Raw genomic sequence first — 17,424 nt, 5'->3', positions numbered from 1 at the left:
TAAAAACCATTTAATATGGGGAAAGAAGTGCCGCTACGATTTTTTATCAAGTGAAGTCTATTTCTCGGCTGCTCCATCAATAGTTGGTGAGTTTCAAGTTCCACAAGTTCGGGTGTCCGCGGCGTCGCCGCGGAAAAAGCTGAACCGGGGCCGTATTCACGTCGACTTCGTAAGTCGATTTTCTTTCGTAAGTATAATTTGGTATTCACGTCGACACTTCTTAAGTTTTTATCGACGGAGTTCACGTGATTAAAAAAATTTACTTACGAAGTAGGTCAAACTTAAGAAAATTCTTACGAAAATGATCGACGTGAATACGGCCCCCGGTCCAGCTTTTTCCGCAACTCCGCGGCTGTTCGCGCGCATGCGCACTCTACCCGCGGACAGCTAGCTGGCAGCGGTCGGCTGATAATTTTGTCGTTTCGGCAGCTGATTCGGCGTCCACGAAAGCGTAATGTCGCCACGGAATTGCGTTTTTGCGGAATGTCGCCCGCCGAATGGCCTAGTGTGCGGCCTAGTGCACACACAGAAATATTGAGCGATGTCAAGTTCAATATACTCGTAAATAGTTCAAATAGCTTCAAAGTTCTGCTTCACGTAGTAAAATATCTTTAGTTTAAGTATTTACGTGATAAACAAGCAAGGTATCCGTCGCACAACGCCATAATAAGTAAAGGCATCAAGAATAAGTTTGTTTTTATACGACGTTTATTGGTTAACTAACAAACATCGGCAGTTTTATTACACCACACAAGCATCTTTACGCAAAACAGGATAATGTAACAGCATAACAGATGTTCAAATACCTGACTGATATGTTTTCATGCAAAGCAAGTGTATCCATAAGCGAATGAGTGTTGTGTCACACTGGTAATTGCGGTACACATCCAGAGCACCGTTCGTTTACGTCAACCCGTGTAAATTTAGCGAAATTTTGAGCTAAATGCTGACGGCGGCGGCGCCATTTTCGCAATCTGTCAGTTGTGCGCCGGGGGCCGCGGGGGCCGGCGGGGGAGTGTTGTGGCTGCAGTGCGCAGAGTGAGTTTGCCCATTCTTGTGACATCAGTGAGATAAAACAGTGCTGTGGTGTTTATCTAGTTGGATAATAAGCTGAGTAATGAGTGAATAAGTGAATAATAAGTGAAATACTGCATTGTGGTCATCGTCTGATAACTGCAATCAAGACCGAGTCGGAAATCTGAAGCGGAGCGACATTGGAGGAGCTGCTGGAAATTATCCAGCTTTGTCGGAGTGCTAAGGTGGGCTTGTAATTTTTCAACTGAACTGCTGTCGTGTTATGAAAATAATGGATGCACTTTCATGCTTTTCTAGGGTTAATTAGGTATAGGTATGCTAATATTTTGCCAGATAGGCAACAGAGAGCCGATGGCTAATTAAATGAACGATAATTTTGGCACAGTGAAGTAGTGCGTACAGATGACATATTTTTATTTATCAATTACGGGCAGTTGACGGGAGACGGGCGATGGCTGCGGCCTGTAGCGGCGCCCATATGCGTTGTGAAATATCAGCTTATATATATCATAAGGTATATATACGCTAATCTAACTTTTATTTCCGTCAGATGTCATGTCGATTCTTAATAATAAACGACAAACAAACAAACGTGTTTGCAGCATGAGGTAGGCATTGAGCATCACAATGTTTCGTTACATTTAGCTAAGGCTCGCGGCTGGCGACAACGTCCCGCCGTGTGTCGCTTGCGCTACAAATTTTGCGGGCCCAACATTAGCTTTACCAGAAAAAATCGTTATAATAACCGTCATATTTGTGTAAATTTACCGCCATGAATTTGTGTACGATTACCACGCGAGTGTTCCTTTTGGTACTTTTTACCAAAAACACATATTTGTGCGTAAATGTAACGCGAGATCCGCGGTAAAGGTACACTGAAAGCGGTTCTCCTACACAATAGTGAAGCACTCCGAAGCTAGCAAAACACACATATAAGTGTTCTTTTACGCAGAAAACAGAGTAATTTTACACCAAAAAAATGTTCCTTTTGGTACTTTCAATTACACCGTTTTTCCGCTCAATATTTCTGTGTGTGTGTGTATACTTTGTTCAGTGATAGACCAATCCAAGGAGTGGAGCATGACGCATCTATATGTGCAGCGATTTACGACCGACTGATAACAAAGCCTTTGAGTTACTATCGGTTTTGTCGAAAAAAGTACCTACCACGCAGTGTGCAGAGGGCTTTACAATACATACCAAAGCACATCAACAGAGAGGTCACGAAATTAGCCTAGTCTTTGGTCAACAAGTAAATCCGAAAGATAGCGTTCATTCATTCTGTCACCGTGATCAAGCACTGACAGTTTCAAATTAATCGTTCGGTCATTTTAGCTATGACGGGGATGTACTTTTCGCTTGTAACGCTGGTGACCCAACCTTAGATAAATGACGTATGTGATGATTTCATATAGGTACCTGGTACATATCATATACATTGATGTGACAAAAACGCTTTTTATCCAAATGAGTGCGGAGTGCTGCTTGGAGACGTTGGAGCGTTACGTTTTTGTTCATAGGGGACCTAACTACCTACAACTAACGACACCTCCTAGAAGATCCTGCCGTATAGTAAAGTAAGGTGCCTAATTAGCGACCCTTTCCTTTTTGCGACCTACCTTCCTAGTTCCTACAGAAAAACTGGCAGGAGAAAACGGGGTAAGAATATTGTCAAAAGGTCAGCCATACTTTGGTTATCAAATTAAATTATTTTCCGGTTGTCGGTGTTTCTGGTGGGACGTTTCAGGTGAGTTGAAATAAAAAGTACAAGTTTCTTATCCAAAACGTATATATCTGGGCCCTCTCTGATGAAAATCAATGCACATTAGGATGATACACCTTTTTTATTCTCAATCGACAATCCTTTTTCAATTGATTGCCGTTTTCCCATAGTGAATCGCTTAACTGTGCACTGCATGGCGGTTAGAAATGTGTTGCAACTCATATTTCCTATTTGCGCCTGACATGGTCGCAAATAGCTCAAGAAGGCAAAGAAAGGGGAAAAGAGAGAAATGAAAATGGGTGTTGCTGAAGCTTGCAATGTGTGGCAGGGTATGCCAAATGTCGTCAACGACTGCATGCTGAATCCAGCGGGGACCTCGAATATCATACGACATAGCCCGCAAAATTTGGGTTTTCGCCTTCTTTTCGCCTTCGGCGCATCACGTGATCAGTTTTTACTTACGTAAACGCGTTGGATAAACGTTCCTGTCCGAGTGATTGAGTGCTTTGCGTATAAGTTACCTTTTTGGGATCATATTTCATCTTTTCAGGCGTCGCATTTTTTGCCATATTTAATATGGAAAAACCAATAGACTTATTAGCGACCCTCCCTGGTCGGTAATCGGGAAGAGTTCACTATTAGCGTTTTTTTTTTGCATGGGTTTGCCAAAATGCTGACTACAAATAAATTAGTGGATGTTGGGGCAGAAAATCAGACATGTGCATGGATCCGAGCAATGGATCTATGATCTCAGTGGATCTCGAAGCAAACTGCAGGTTAGGATCTATGATCCCATCGGATCCGGCGTGAAAATATATCTTGGATCTATGATCTCATACGATCTGACGATAAATCAAGAACATGGATCTATGATCTGAGTGGATCCCACCATGCACAACATTTAAAACCATGTTTTAAAGGGTTTATGTGTCAATGAGTGCCACAAAACTATGGATTATGACGTGTGAGCACATAAAATCACTAAAACGGAACGTTTATGAGTTGCAACAAGTGTTTTTGGGGGATTTCTGTGTTGACAAAAAATAAGTGAGGATCTATGATCTCACTGGATCGCAAGCAAAACATGAGACTTGAATCTGTGATTCCTACGGATCTCTCGATAAATTTGAGAGCTGGATCTATGATCCTGTCTGATCCGACATCAGGACCCGTGGGATCAGATCCCAGATCCATTTTCTCGGAGCCATGCACATGTCTGTTCTAGACTATATTTTAATAGAAAAATGAACAATCTCTCCGAAAATCAAGCCAGCAATGCAGTGGCACCCATAGAGCGTGAGCAATGACGGTTCACTTCAAATTAACCCGGCAGTTGCTGGGGTATTTCGCCACCCACCGTTTGCTGGGGGAGGGGGGGGGGGGCGCTAAACGCCCCCAGCCGATAACTCGAGAACCAATAGGCGCAGCGAAACGCACGAGGCGGCAAACGAAAGAACGCGACGAGACGCTTCAGATGAGTGCTTTAAAGTTGAATTTTGAGGTCACAGGTCGGGTCAAGGTCAGGTCAAACACCTGAAATCGGGCTTTCAGTAACATGGACTTCAGGACTTCGCAATGGGCGCCTCTCGTCATAAACTCTGTCAAAACGGTGCACAATCCATCATATAAGGCCTACAAGAGTGTGCTCCATGTAGGGGTCAGTCAAGCAAAGGTCAGGGTCAAGGGCAGGTCAACCGGGTAGGCACATATCCCCGAAAATCGAAACTGATATTCGCAGCCTGTGACACATGTTTTAGGGGTAATTTGGGGCGTAGAACACGATGATGATATTCATTTTATCATATGTGTACGTGTTTCGCTCAAAAAGTTCAATTTAAGAACTGCATGTATCATGGTCGTGAAGTAGTCACGAGAAATTGCCAAGATTCAGTTCAAGATTTTGGAAAATGCGGAACGATAATCAATAATCGAAGATAACCATTAGATTGTTTACGGTATTGGCAGCCTAATGGCGTTTACGGCATGTCTGTATGTCTATTTTGTGAATTTATATGATTTTTTGAACATATGCTGTTTTTGGTTGAAAACTCAGAAATCATGACGTCACTAAAACCTCGATATCTCAAAAATTTTCCGACCGATTGTTTTGAAACGTTGTCACAATAGACTTCAATTAATTCTCTACAGGTACCCAGAATTTGGCGCGCCTGCGGCGCGCCGTTTTTATGCTATGGCCCGGCGAAAAAAAGTAGGGGCGTTTAACGCCCCCCCAGCAACTCGCGGGTTAAGGGGGTCGCTAATTAGGCACCTTACCCTACGTGGGGAGGAAGGACAACCATGTTTTGGATTGGAAAGGTCAGACTCTTCTCTGCTCCTAGGGAGGTAAAAAGATCTTCCCTATCAAGCATATGCTTAACCACTCGTTCGCTCCCAATTTCACCTAAGCATGTGATAAACAACAATGTATCATGCTACGAATTACACTTCCGAGAGCATATCAAATAAAAGGTACCTACAGATAATGTTTAGGCCTATTGTCATAAATCTAACCCATTTGATGTTTTCCGGCCATTTTGTTTTCACCGTGACTATGACACAACATACAACAAATTCCAACACTGAGGACACCTCAGATAATGACTTTCGGCGGCCTAATTGATAGCGACGATAAAAACAACGGTTCCGACGGCTAGTATTGAACCAGTAGCAGACTTCACGCTCGAAGCTCTGGCCTCTGCACGTACATATTTGCTCTCGCATGCCTTCCAAATACCGAAATATCCATAGCCATGGCTATCATCTTTTCGAATTCAAAATGTTACGCAGTCTGCAGCCGCTCTCGCCTCTCCATAGTGAGAGACGTGCCAATGTCGGCTCTTTGATGACTTTTGACCGCAACAAAATTGGTAAGAACTGGTTTGATTCTTAGAGCTTGAAATGGCTCTGAAAGAAGATTTAGCTCGCTGCATCTTCTTCGTGAACGTACCTAATGCTCGAACCGTAAATAACTTCATGCGGTGCCAAATTTTTCTGCAACAAACTTAAGTAACCGTTCCACATACACCGCATATTTACTTTTCGAGTCTAAAAGCTGTTGCTGTTTACGACACATTTCGGCTTGCGTCATATCTCGTAGTGTGACACTATTTAGGTACATAACAATTCCCATCTAATCACGACAGCATTAGCAGGTAGCCTCCTCCATACCACATGTCACCGCAAATGGTAGGTATGCGTTCGAGCTGAATACGAATGTGATTTGTGGGCGTTCTGGGCGCATAAACACGCCAAGTGGGCATGTAAATATGACACACGCGTCAACAGACGTCAGGTGCTCGGGAATAGCCTCCTCGCTGGTAGGTATAGCGGTAAATCTCGACGGCTCGGCCCCATGTAGGAGGACGAGCAATGAGCACGGCAGACAGGTGCTCTCCGGTACATCGTTTGACCCGCGGGTGGGGCGTGGCGGTCGTGCCGGTGGAAAGGGGGGGGGGGGGCGGGGACGGGCGGGGAGGACCGGAGCAGTCGGGCGGGGCCGGTCGCGCCGCCGCCGGCCGAGGGGCGGGTCGGGCGGCTCATCTGCCGAGCCGGGTCACATGCCGAGCGGAGCCGGCACCTCCGGGACGACACTGGCCACTCGGCACACGACCTTGCCCTCCAGCCTCCGCCAATTAGCCCAACACGCTGTGTGAAGTGTGTGACGTCACGTGGCCGGGCCGGCGCGGTGGGCGCCCGTATAAAGGTGCCGCCGGCCGGCCGGAAGTCACAGTGCCCCCTGTCGGTGTCACAGCGACCACCTGCCTGGACCTGCAGCCTCAGGTAGGAGTCGGCCCGGCCCGGCGAGTCGGCACATCGTAACTCACACATCACCCTGTACGTATCGTCCACCCCGCTACTGTTGGTACTTGCATACCTTCACCCCCCTCCCCTGAAAGATAGAAACTCTTAATTGCACGATGCATGCAAATAAGTGAAATAATCTCGGAGAGAATATGGAAATGATTTATTCGCTTATGCCCAGATTAAATATAAGGAAAGTCGAAATTTTGAGCACCTTACATGGATAATTCAAAAAGGTTTTCTCACTTATCGTTTTTTTTTTGGGGGGGGGGGGGGTCAGGTCATGTCAATGAATACAGTGTCCGTGTTTAATCATAATTTTGCAACTTAACTCGATTGATAGCCATGCAGGCTATCATAATTTAATAGTGCAACGCCTTTAGGCCTTTGATCAAGGACAAGACCTAACCATGAAAGATGGTAACTTTAGACTTTTCATCGGTTTTCGGACTTGTTTGACTGTCGAAAACGAGACATGCACGTCTTTATACTAAATCCATGAAAAATATTATCCTACATTTGAAACTTCTTAAATCATGCAGCTGTTTTTTATTGGGCATATATTCTTCAAAACACGTTAACCCGCGCGGGGCTGGGGTCTCCAGCCGAACGCGCGGGGCTGGGGGGGGGGGTAAATTTTACCCCCCCTGTTATCTCCCGAACTAATGGTCCGATTTGGAAAATTCAAACGCCAATCGAAAGCTCTCATCACGAACTACTAAAAACATGTACTTAATTTAAAGTTTGAGGTCAAGGTCAAGGTCAGGTCAAGGGTACAAATTGCAAGTTTCTACAGTATCGGCCTTGCACCGTAGTTGCCGAAGAATGGAGTCATGGACTGAGACTGATCGCCCAAAACGTGTTTTTAGGCTACCAAGACAATATTAGTTGCATACAATATCATTCAGAGGTCAAGGTCAAGGTCAGGTCAGGTCAGGTCAGGTCACCAAAAAACAAAATATAGAAAAGGGCATGTGCGACACATGTTTTATGGGTCATTTTACTCATAGAATTCAATAGGCACACTCAATAAGTGATATGGACCACCTCTGGATGAATTTCAGGTCGAGGTCAGGTCAAGGTCAGGTCAAGTGAGGTCAAATTTTGAAGTTGGTTGTTAAGGCCTAAAAAGGTGTCTATCTGATGCAGGTTTTCACGGCGAATCGAATGGTGCTATTTTTGTTTCCGTACGAGGTCTAGAACGTCCAAAAAAGTCATTTTTCAAAAATTGTGTGTGTCGTGACGTCATACAATTTTGAATAACTCCCACATTTTTGAACCGATTCTTCTAAAATTTGGTATGTAGGTGCATATAGACCACTTCTCTGACATATATTCCGGTTTTTTCGATAGACTCAAAATTTTGGATTTTATAATGATTTTCCCAAAAAAATCAGTTTTTTGAAAAAATTTAGGCCAAAATCCAAAATTTTCAAAAAACCGAGATAGCCATTTGATAGACAAAGTAAAATTACGTATAACCTTTTTTGTTACGTCTTGATTCCTTTAAAAATGAAGATGTTAGCGGCGTTTGAACTTTTGCCGTTTTTGAGGCGAAAATGGCGAACATGACGTCACTAAAACGTCAATTTCTCAAAAATTTTCCGACGGATTTCGCTCAAATTTTCAGGGAAGGTGTCAAATTGATGTAAGAAAAGGTACTGAAAGTTTGGCGGCGCTGCGCGCCGCCGTTTTTGAGATATCGCAAAAATTCGCGAGGGGGGGTAAAATTTACCCCCCCCAGCCCCGCGCGGGTTAAGTCGCAGTCGCCGAGGCAAATAAAAGTTCGTATATTATGAAAAGGTGTCCCACTGATGAAATATTAGCGATGATGGCTCATCTCAATTTCTAAAATTATTCATTTTGTGGCTTGCAATGTAATCCAATGCTCATGGATCGTTACACTCCACGCCTTTGCCCATACTATAGCGTGCTAACCATGAGCTGTGGCATTCTCTTGGTGCCAATGGTATACACTTAAAGTATCCTGTTCCTAATGCATGAGTTATGTGAATATGATCTGCCGTGAGGAAGTGGTGTTCCGCGCTCGCTGTCTGACCGAGAGCGGTGAATGTGATTCCCATGGCCGGCGGGGGGCGGCTCGTGGCGTGCCAAGGTCTCGCGGGTCGCCGGGGTCGCCGTACCGTCCTCGCCAGTGGCCGGCGGCGACCGGCGCGCTCCTCCGCCCCGACCTTGGAGCACCAGTTCCTTCCTGTCTCCCGCGGTGCCGACGGGCGCTGTTTACCTGTCTGGCCTGTCTACCTGCGGAACTGAGCGCGCGACCAGGCGCCAGTGACGTCAGGGGGCGGCACGCACGTTCCTTCACCCCTGCCGAGGTCGCCCTGACGGCGCCCAGCGGTGCCTGGTCCGCAGAGAGGCAGATGGCCAGCGGCACAGATAAAATCCGCAAACGTAATCCACTTTTCGGCATGATAAAAACGCCCCTGTTGTTGGACAATTGCGATAAGCAGCCTTGGAGTTGGGCCAGCCTCCCCATTGTTGTTATCGCCTGGCCAGCTGGCAGCCGACATCACTCCTATAGTGGAATGATTGCGACCATGAACCAGCACAACGAAAGTCATGATAACGTGATATTGCTGAAAATAAACAAGGTCGGCAAACAATGGCTGATAGCGAACTAGGTCAGTATCGACATCAGGTTTGCAGGTCAGGAAGTTTTTTTTTTAGTTTTTCAGCTTTGCAATTTTGTGGTCTAGTTTTGCAGCTCATAGATGTGCAAGATTAAATCAATGAAATCCTTTTTTTGTCACTTTTTTATTGTGGGTTAGCTACCTTAATTGCATTTAGCTACTGCAAGGAAGGGCATAGCCGGCGGAACGGGGAGGGCGCCGGGGCACCGTGCCCCCCTTTGATTTTGGCATTTTAAAATTAGTCCTATGGACGTTGCATGGAAAGAATGGGACCAAAAGTCGGCAGTGCTCCTCCTTAATTGAAGGTGTTCCGCCGTTACTGGGGAAGGGCGATCAAGAAACTGACACTTAAGCCATTAATAGATTCTTCCGGTACTAAAACGATTTTATTACAAATTAAACTCCAGGTAAACCGACATATTCAAGGAAAACTTGATGTCCAAGGTCAGAGCATATGCTAAGTGGAGCTTGTTGCGGTACCTTCCGCCGGGTCGGGAAATTGGAGCAGAAATTAGCGCCGAACGCCCAAACCAGTAAGGTCAGACAATCTCCGCCCTAATATGGCCTGTAACTTGACCACTGCTGTAAAACGCAGGCTATCACCGATATGAGCTAATAGCGAGCGTCAGTTGCGGCTCGAACCGGGCCCTCACCACTTGCTAGCTCAGCAGTCGCATAACCCTTTTGACTTCTGGGCTGTGATGTACCTCTTCTCGGGATGAGGACTGAATCGCATTCTTCCATACGATATGCAGTAATGCACTGCATATGATTGGATGCATACGAAATGCATTGCATACATTTATCCTTCCTCTCATAAATATTGTGAATGTTTTCTAGCATATCTCTCTCAGCATATTCAATTTCTGTCAAGAGATGACCTGGGATGACCCTGTGGCCCTGACGGTACACTGTAAAAAAAAGTTTAGCATTTGGGGTACTAACGGCTGCTATTCGTAGCACCTTTTAGCGTCAAAAGAACCCTACGACGTATTAACAAAGAAGCATGATGCTAATACTGTGCTAATGATAGCTAACATTCCCATCAAATATTATAAGTTTAGATCACCTATTCTTCTACTGAGCTTAACGTCTACTTCTGCTAGTACCCAGTCCATCAGTGAGTGCTCTTTCAAGCTGGATTTCTAATTAGAACCATTTTAAGTGTTTTAGAAGTTGGTAATGCTGAATATGGTGCTTACGTTAGTATCACAATAGAACCGGACATGCTTACAGAGGAAACAAATTTGAAATTGGCGCCAAAGAAAGTAGCTAAGCCCTGCTTTACAAATCTCTGGGAGTCTTATCACCAGCCCTTTAGCACGTTTTGACGGCGCAGAGCGATATGCGCATGCGCGTGCCAGCTGTTTCCGGCCACGTGTTGCGCCATTTTAGTGGAGTCCGTTGGTCGTGGTGGGAGTGTGTGCACGTGCTCCGGTATATGAAGTGAAATGAAGTGAAGTGAAGTGCTCCGGGCACATGCCACCGAGTGATAGCTCTGGAATGATAGCTTAAATCAGCTATTATCGGTGGAATCCGTCGTGCGTGGCATGGGAGTGCGTGCCCCTGCTCCGGGAGGCAGTGAGGTGGAGGGAAGTGCAGTGCAGCAGTGCAGTGAAGTGAAGTGAAGTGCTCCGGGGCCGGGTGGTACATGAGCATTTGCCACCGACACATGCCACCGACACCGACGTTGATCGACTTTGGTGAGTCTGACACGTTGTATCTTTTGACATTATCTTATATTGTTTAAGTGTTTCATATTCCGACTTTGGCAAATCGCGCTTCTTGGTCTGAAGGAAAGTTGTGTTGTTTGCGAAAATAGCTCCCAACAGAAAAAAAATCTTGGAACTGATCCAATTTTTTTTTGCTCCAGGCATGGGGCCTGGTCAGTTCTTCCGTCGACTACCACTTACAATGGAGGACAACTACGACAACAACACGGGGTCTCCGGTTCCGTCTATCACTAAACGCCGTCTGGTCGTGGATGAGGTCGAACTTATGACCATGAACGGAACGTCGTTTCAACGACCCCCCCCCCCCCGCCTCCCCCAGTCGATCTCGCGTTAATCGTCGGTCACTGCGAGTGTGCAGGTATATGAGCGACCTTTCGTTATTTCCCGTGCGTTTGTTTGTGTATATATTTACATTTGTTTTTCATGCAGATGATATGAAGTGTTAATAAATGTTCCATTATTATTTTTTAATTTTATGATGTGTTGGATGCTTGAAAGATGCACTTACACGGGAATATTGCAGAATGCAAAACACAATCATTGAGACTTGTAGTTATCACTTATCTAGGATATAACCTTTTTTGCACGTCTTTTCGGCCTTACACAATTTCCTTTTTGGTAATTGATTAGTCCTTTTTGCAGTAACTGGTGAAAGTATGTGCTGCTAAAGAAAGCAGTTTTTGCGAACTTTTCATGCAGCAGCTTTAACTAGTATAGATATTCTACTTTCAGCCCCAATGCTTTCGTTAGCATTATTCTACTTGTCGTGGGGTAACAATAGCGCTAAAACGGTTCATATGTGAGTACGGAAGGTACTAACTGCATGCTATTCTTAGCACCTTTTAAAGTTTAGCACCGCTAGGGTACTGAAAATTGGTCTAGCAGGTGTAGGGTACTACATTTAGTACACGGGTGCTAAACAAATATGGGTACTTATATTAGCACCTTGATACTAAACTAGATCTCAGTTAAGTACGAATAATGTGCTTAGCTTAGCACCGCTAGGGTACTGAAAATTAGTCAATTGAAAAGTACCTCTATGGTGCTAAACTTTTTTTACAGTGTAGTGATGCTTCTACCGCCCGCCCCTTCACTGGCCGTGACCCTGACGGGGGGTACGTCCCACCGCTGCCGGACTGGTGCCGTCCGGTCATCCGTCACTGACTCGGCGTCTGCCACTCACTTGGTGTCTGTCCTGGTGTCAGTCTCGCTCTTGGTGCTGCCCCTCACCATCCTGTCACCGTCCGCCCGTCACCATTAACCTGTTGTTGTCCGCCCGTCACCTCTAACCTGGTGCTGTCCGCGTCCCGTTGCAGCCATGAGACAGACGCTCGCCGTCACGGTCGCCGTGTGCGCCGCACTGGCCGCTCTGGCCAGCGCCGACGACAACAAGCCCCAGCTGAGCCTGCCGAAGGCGAACCTCTGCTCCAACCGTGAGTAACCCGCTCATATCATCACCGGAATCTGGCCTGTATGCTAGGTGTTCGGTTTCACTCTCTTACGCCTCAGTGCAGGCTGTGCACATGATGGTGAAACATATTACCATCGTTGTATACGGTTGCCACTCGCCGTCCTGTGAGGTGACGACTTAGTTGGCGAACGTTGTCATGCGTCCACAGGCCAGAAGCACTTCTTCCACCGCGGCCACAGCTACCTGTTCTCGTGGCGTGCCAACGCTCAGCCGGAGACGTGGTTCCATGCTCGCAACTACTGCCGCGACCGCTGCATGGACCTGGTTTCCATGGAGACCGGCGAGGAGAACGAGCTCATGAAGAACATCGTCCAGGAGGGTAAGTGACGTCAGAACAGCTTTGGGCTCACAGCGGCTCCGTGTGCACCATGGACCGCTGCAATTTGTGTGTGCAACGTGCTTGCAACACGAATGATTCTTCAACAGTGCCTTTGTAACTTAAACTTTTACAGTATAGTTGCAGCTGATAAAAATTAAGAAAATATCACCATTCACCCTAGGAGTCCTCCCTGCCACTGTTGTCATTATAATGCTTTCATTGAGCAATGAGCACGGCCTTTTGCTAACTCTTCTGCTCGCCGGTCCGTAGGAACCCGCAACGGTCAGTCCATCTGGACCTCGGGACGTCTCTGCAACTTCAACGACGACTGCAAGCGTCCCGACCTGAACCCGATCCGAATCAACGGCTGGTTCTGGGCCACCCCGCGCGTGCGCATGCTGCCCTCCGACCAGAAGACGCCCTTCTCCGCCAACCGGGCCGTCAACGACTGGAGCTCTGCCGGACGGTGAGCGCCAGGGAGGGGACGGTCTCATGAGGGTGGAAAGGCATTTTCTAGCCATTGACGAGATTTTGCAACTAATGGACTTGATATACCTACCAACGTTTGTTTCATGATGTACCAACGTTTAGTGCTCGTGCAGATTGCAGAACGTTTTTCACGTATTCTCGGCTAATACGTTCAACTTATGGCGTGTCTATTTTGTCTGTTGGAGTGTTTGAGACGTGTGTCTATTGCCGTTTTGTCCATAGGTGCGGCGCCCAGCCCGACCAGTGCGACAACCGCGTGGACGAGGCCTGCATGACCATTGGAAACAACCTCTTCGGAGATGGCATCAAGTGGCACGATGAGGTGAGTTACCTGCAGCCACAAATCCTTTCAACGTCACGTCGGAGCAAGCATCCTTTCCCCATCGTCACAGTAAGACAAGGCCCGCCCATTCCTCCTGACACGTCAGTGCACTGCAAGGGCCGTCTTATATGGGACAAGGGCCGTCTGATACAGGACAAGTCTTTCTGTCCTCTCGTCATATCAGAGCAGGGATCGTTCAACATCTTACGGCTTCATCTGGTGAAAATAGTTCTTTCCTCCCGTGAATTCAAAGCATTTTTTTCCCATAATATTGGGCACGTTTCACCCTTTTTACCGTTATATCGGTCGGGGGCCGCGGGGCCCCATTATCCGTGATTGTCCCCTGCCCCACGTCTCCCCGACCTGCGCCTGTGACCGTTATCACGGCCGGCCCATTTTGATTTGTTGACCGCGACGGCGGCTGTCCCGGCCGACCTCCCACGGACCGCCGGAGCGTCACGTCACGTCACGTTACGCCCCGTGACGCGGCCAGGGTCGTTACTGTTGGCGGAACCGAAGTGCCTGTCTGGCGCGGGGACACGCTGGCTCCTCAGGGTCTCAGGCATCCACAATGTGCCGCTGTAACGCGCTGTTTTATCCTCGATTGTCATGTGTGAGCGATGCGTTGATAAGGAAACTATAGCAAGCATCCCGTCAGCATTTATCTGAGACGGCTTTTTGCGTGCGTTACAGACGTGCCACATGCAGAAGCACTTCATCTGCGAGGATTCCGACGAGCTCATCAACTTCGTGCGCTTCAACAACCGCGGAATCAACCTGTGAGGACCCCACGGGCCGCAGCGGACACTTGATACTCACCCGAAGATGGATAACAGTGCCACACTTCTTCAGTGCTGCTTCGACGCAATAAGCTGCCAAGGCCATTAGTGTGATACTCATGAAATGATGTGGTGAATGTCTTATTTATTTTCGTGAGCCTGCCTGATAGTGACTTCTTGCTTGTGTACTATATTTATCTGACAATAAATCGAACAATGAATTATTTTGTTATCTTTTATACTTGTATATCGCTAAAGCCACGGTGACTATACTAAAGCAAAGCTCGAATATATGAGCTTCTGTTTTCTATTAACGAAGGTGAGGGATGCTATTGCAACCCGCTTGCAATAACTTAGCAGCAGATGCTCCACGGCATAGTGTAACTTGTCTTAAAGGGACTATCCCACCTTTAACATGGGGTTTGAGTTGAGATAGCCAAGTTTGCGGCGAGGTTCAGAAACCACTATCTATCTAGGTTGCAACCCCCGCGGCCTCTTGGTGTTGAAGAAATTCGTTCCCTTCATTTGAAAATGGGCCTTGTACAAGGCCCTATCTTCAACATGGAGCGACCGTTAGTGTGACGTCACCTCGTTTAGTCATTCTGATTTAAATGGGTTTGTTCGTTGAAAAATCGCTTAAAACTTGGTCTGGACATTGTTGTGGTGCCTACAGAGTAAAAAGAATCAGCTTTATGACAGTAATGTGGCCTGGGGAAGGAGGTAATTTTGGGCTGTGACGTCACATATTTGAAAGTTTGTGTTTGGAATATGGGAAGCCTAAGATGTTTAATGAAAAATAAATGCCAGAACCGTGTTCCTGGTCATCCAATCTATAAAGTCGGGCACAATTAAACTGGTTTTAACAACATTTTAGAATGTGGGATAGTCCCTTTAAGTAAGACCGTCTTCGAAGACGTTTTCAGCTCCACGAAGCTTATATCTCGCGAACCATTTAACGATACCGGTAATGTAACGAGTGCACATAAAAGCCGTTTTCACGACGGTCTCTCCGGCGAATGCACCTAATTTGACCAAATCTGCACCTAATCTCTTTTGCAGCAAATATCTTCATGTTATGAATTTATTTCAGTGTTTTAATCGATGATGCTCTCTGATAATACGACAAAGCAGGCATATAAGCAATTAGTGTAACCCTAGCTGATAGCTACTAAGAGACACACTGAACCTGATTTGACCAAATCTGCACCTGATCTGCACCAGATGTGCACCAAATGTGTACCAGATGGCCGTCGTGAAAACGGCAAAAATGTCATCGCATTTCATATATGCAGAGCTCGCCATGATATCTGAATAACGGCCTGACTAATTACGCACAAAGCTATAGTACACCCCGTTATGAACCGGTTAATTGGGTGACTTCCACGAGTCCATTTACGATGTCTTTGCGTGCACACTGCACAGTGTACAGTCCGCTATCTACAGCGCTGCCGTACCCAGTATACTCAACATCTAAATGCGAACAATGCAAATGGTGGAATGAGCAATAGCGATAAGCCCGAGTAAAATTAGATTGAAGGCCAGGGAACCAGTTAGACTTGAATTGTCATTGTTGTGGGAAAAGTACCTATGTCCCGTTGCATTTTTTCCTGGATTGTCTTATACAAGTTCCTACATGCTCAAAGGCTATTCAACAATGCTATTTACTACAGCTATCAATTATGATTGATGAAAAGAAGTAGCACCGCTCTTTGTGAATGGGTAGGTATGTAGGGTAAGGTGCCTAATTAGCGACCCTTTCCGATTTGCGACCTACCACCCTACAGAAAAACTGGCAGGAGAAAACGGGGTAAAAACATCGTCAAAAAGTCAGCCATGCTTTGGTTAGCAAATTAAAGGGACCCTCCCACCTTCAAAAAAGTTAATAAATTGGTATGAAAGTGATGTCGCTCGGTTCAGAAAGAGCAAAAACGAATATTTACCAAATTTCACCGAAAAATATTCACCGGTTTTCAAGATATTAGACTTTTACTTTTGTTTACTTTTTGGGGATCTCCGCTGTTTCTAGCGACTTTATTTTAGAAGTGCGGCGTTTGCGGCAGATGTTGCGCGCAAACAGCATATACCACTGCGTGCTACAAAACGTTTTAGTCAAACATTTAAAAATCGTTAGATATTTGCGCTGACGTCACACATTCAGAGGGGTATTCCTAAGCATTAGCCCCTCTGAATCAAAATGCTGCAATTTTGAAATTCAATATTTCCGATTTAAGGCATTTCTCGATGTTGTGAGTGCCGAAACCGGTAATTGTGAGCCAGGGACCCCATTTTGGCTATCTCAACTCAAATCTAATGTTAAGGTGGGAGGGTCCCTTTAAATTATTTTCCGGTAGTCGATGTTTCTGGTGGGACGCTTCAGGTGAGTTTAAATAAAAATGACGAGTTTCTTATCCAAAACGTGTGTGTTTGGGCCCTCTCTGATGAAAAGCGATGCACATTAGGATGATGCACCTTTTTTATTCTGAATCGACATTCCTTTTTCAATTGATTGCCGTTTTCCTATAGTGAATCGCTCAACTGTGCACAGCATGGCGGTTAAAAATGTGTCGCAACTCATATTTCCTATTTGCGCCTGACATGGTCGCAAATAGCTCAAGAAGGGAAAGAAAGGGAAAAAGAGAGAAATTAAAATGAGATGTTGCTGAAGCTTGCAATGTGTGGCAGGGGATGCCAAATGTCGTCACCGACTGCATGGGTGCCGAATTCAGCGCGGACCTCGAATATCACACGAGATAGCCCGCAAAAATTGGGTTTCCGCCTTCTTTTCGCCTTCAGTGCATCACGTGATCAGTTTTTACTTACGTAAATGTGTTGGATAAACGTGCATGTTCGAGTGGTTGAGTGCTTTGCGTATAGGTTACATTTTTGAGATCATATTTCATCTTTTCAGGCGTCGCATTTTTTGCCATTTTTAATATGGGGAAACCCATAGACTTATTAGCGACCCACCCCGGTCGCTAATCGGGAAGAGTTCCCTATTAGCGTTTTTTGCAATGGTTTGCCAAAATGCACACTACAAATAAGTTAGTGAATATTGGGGCAGAAAATGACTATATTTTAATAGAAAAATGAACGATCTCTCC

The 17,424-nt window shown here is 46.0% G+C and overlaps 1 protein-coding gene across 1 annotated transcript; it reads left to right on the top strand.

Annotated features, from left to right (window-relative positions):
- Positions 1-6,268: 6,268 nt before the first annotated feature.
- LOC122368156 lies at positions 6,269-14,540 on the top strand. Its single transcript, XM_043341827.1, has 6 exons — positions 6,269-6,538; positions 12,260-12,376; positions 12,563-12,733; positions 13,004-13,199; positions 13,445-13,544; positions 14,238-14,540. The coding sequence occupies exons 2-6, from the start codon at positions 12,262-12,264 to the stop codon at positions 14,325-14,327; spliced, it is 672 nt and encodes a 223-aa protein (XP_043197762.1). The 5' UTR covers positions 6,269-6,538; positions 12,260-12,261; the 3' UTR covers positions 14,328-14,540.
- Positions 14,541-17,424: the final 2,884 nt, after the last annotated feature.

This window comes from Amphibalanus amphitrite, unplaced genomic scaffold (assembly GCF_019059575.1).
Source record: "Amphibalanus amphitrite isolate SeventyFive unplaced genomic scaffold, NRLGWU_Aamphi_draft 000031F_arrow, whole genome shotgun sequence".
Classification (NCBI taxonomy): Eukaryota; Metazoa; Arthropoda; class Thecostraca; order Balanomorpha; family Balanidae; genus Amphibalanus; species Amphibalanus amphitrite.
The sequence above is the reverse complement of the archived record's forward strand: the minus strand, read 5'-3'. Positions and strand labels throughout refer to the sequence as shown.

Bases quoted from the DNA above. Each gene is read 5' to 3' on its own strand.
- LOC122368156 (XM_043341827.1), top strand. From the start codon at position 12,262: ATGAGACAGACGCTCGCCGTCACGGTCGCCGTGTGCGCCGCACTGGCC. The intron at 13,200-13,444 runs GTGAGCGCCAGG...TTTTGTCCATAG, and splicing joins GACTGGAGCTCTGCCGGACG to GTGCGGCGCCCAGCCCGACC. The intron at 13,545-14,237 runs GTGAGTTACCTG...CGTGCGTTACAG, and splicing joins GCATCAAGTGGCACGATGAG to ACGTGCCACATGCAGAAGCA.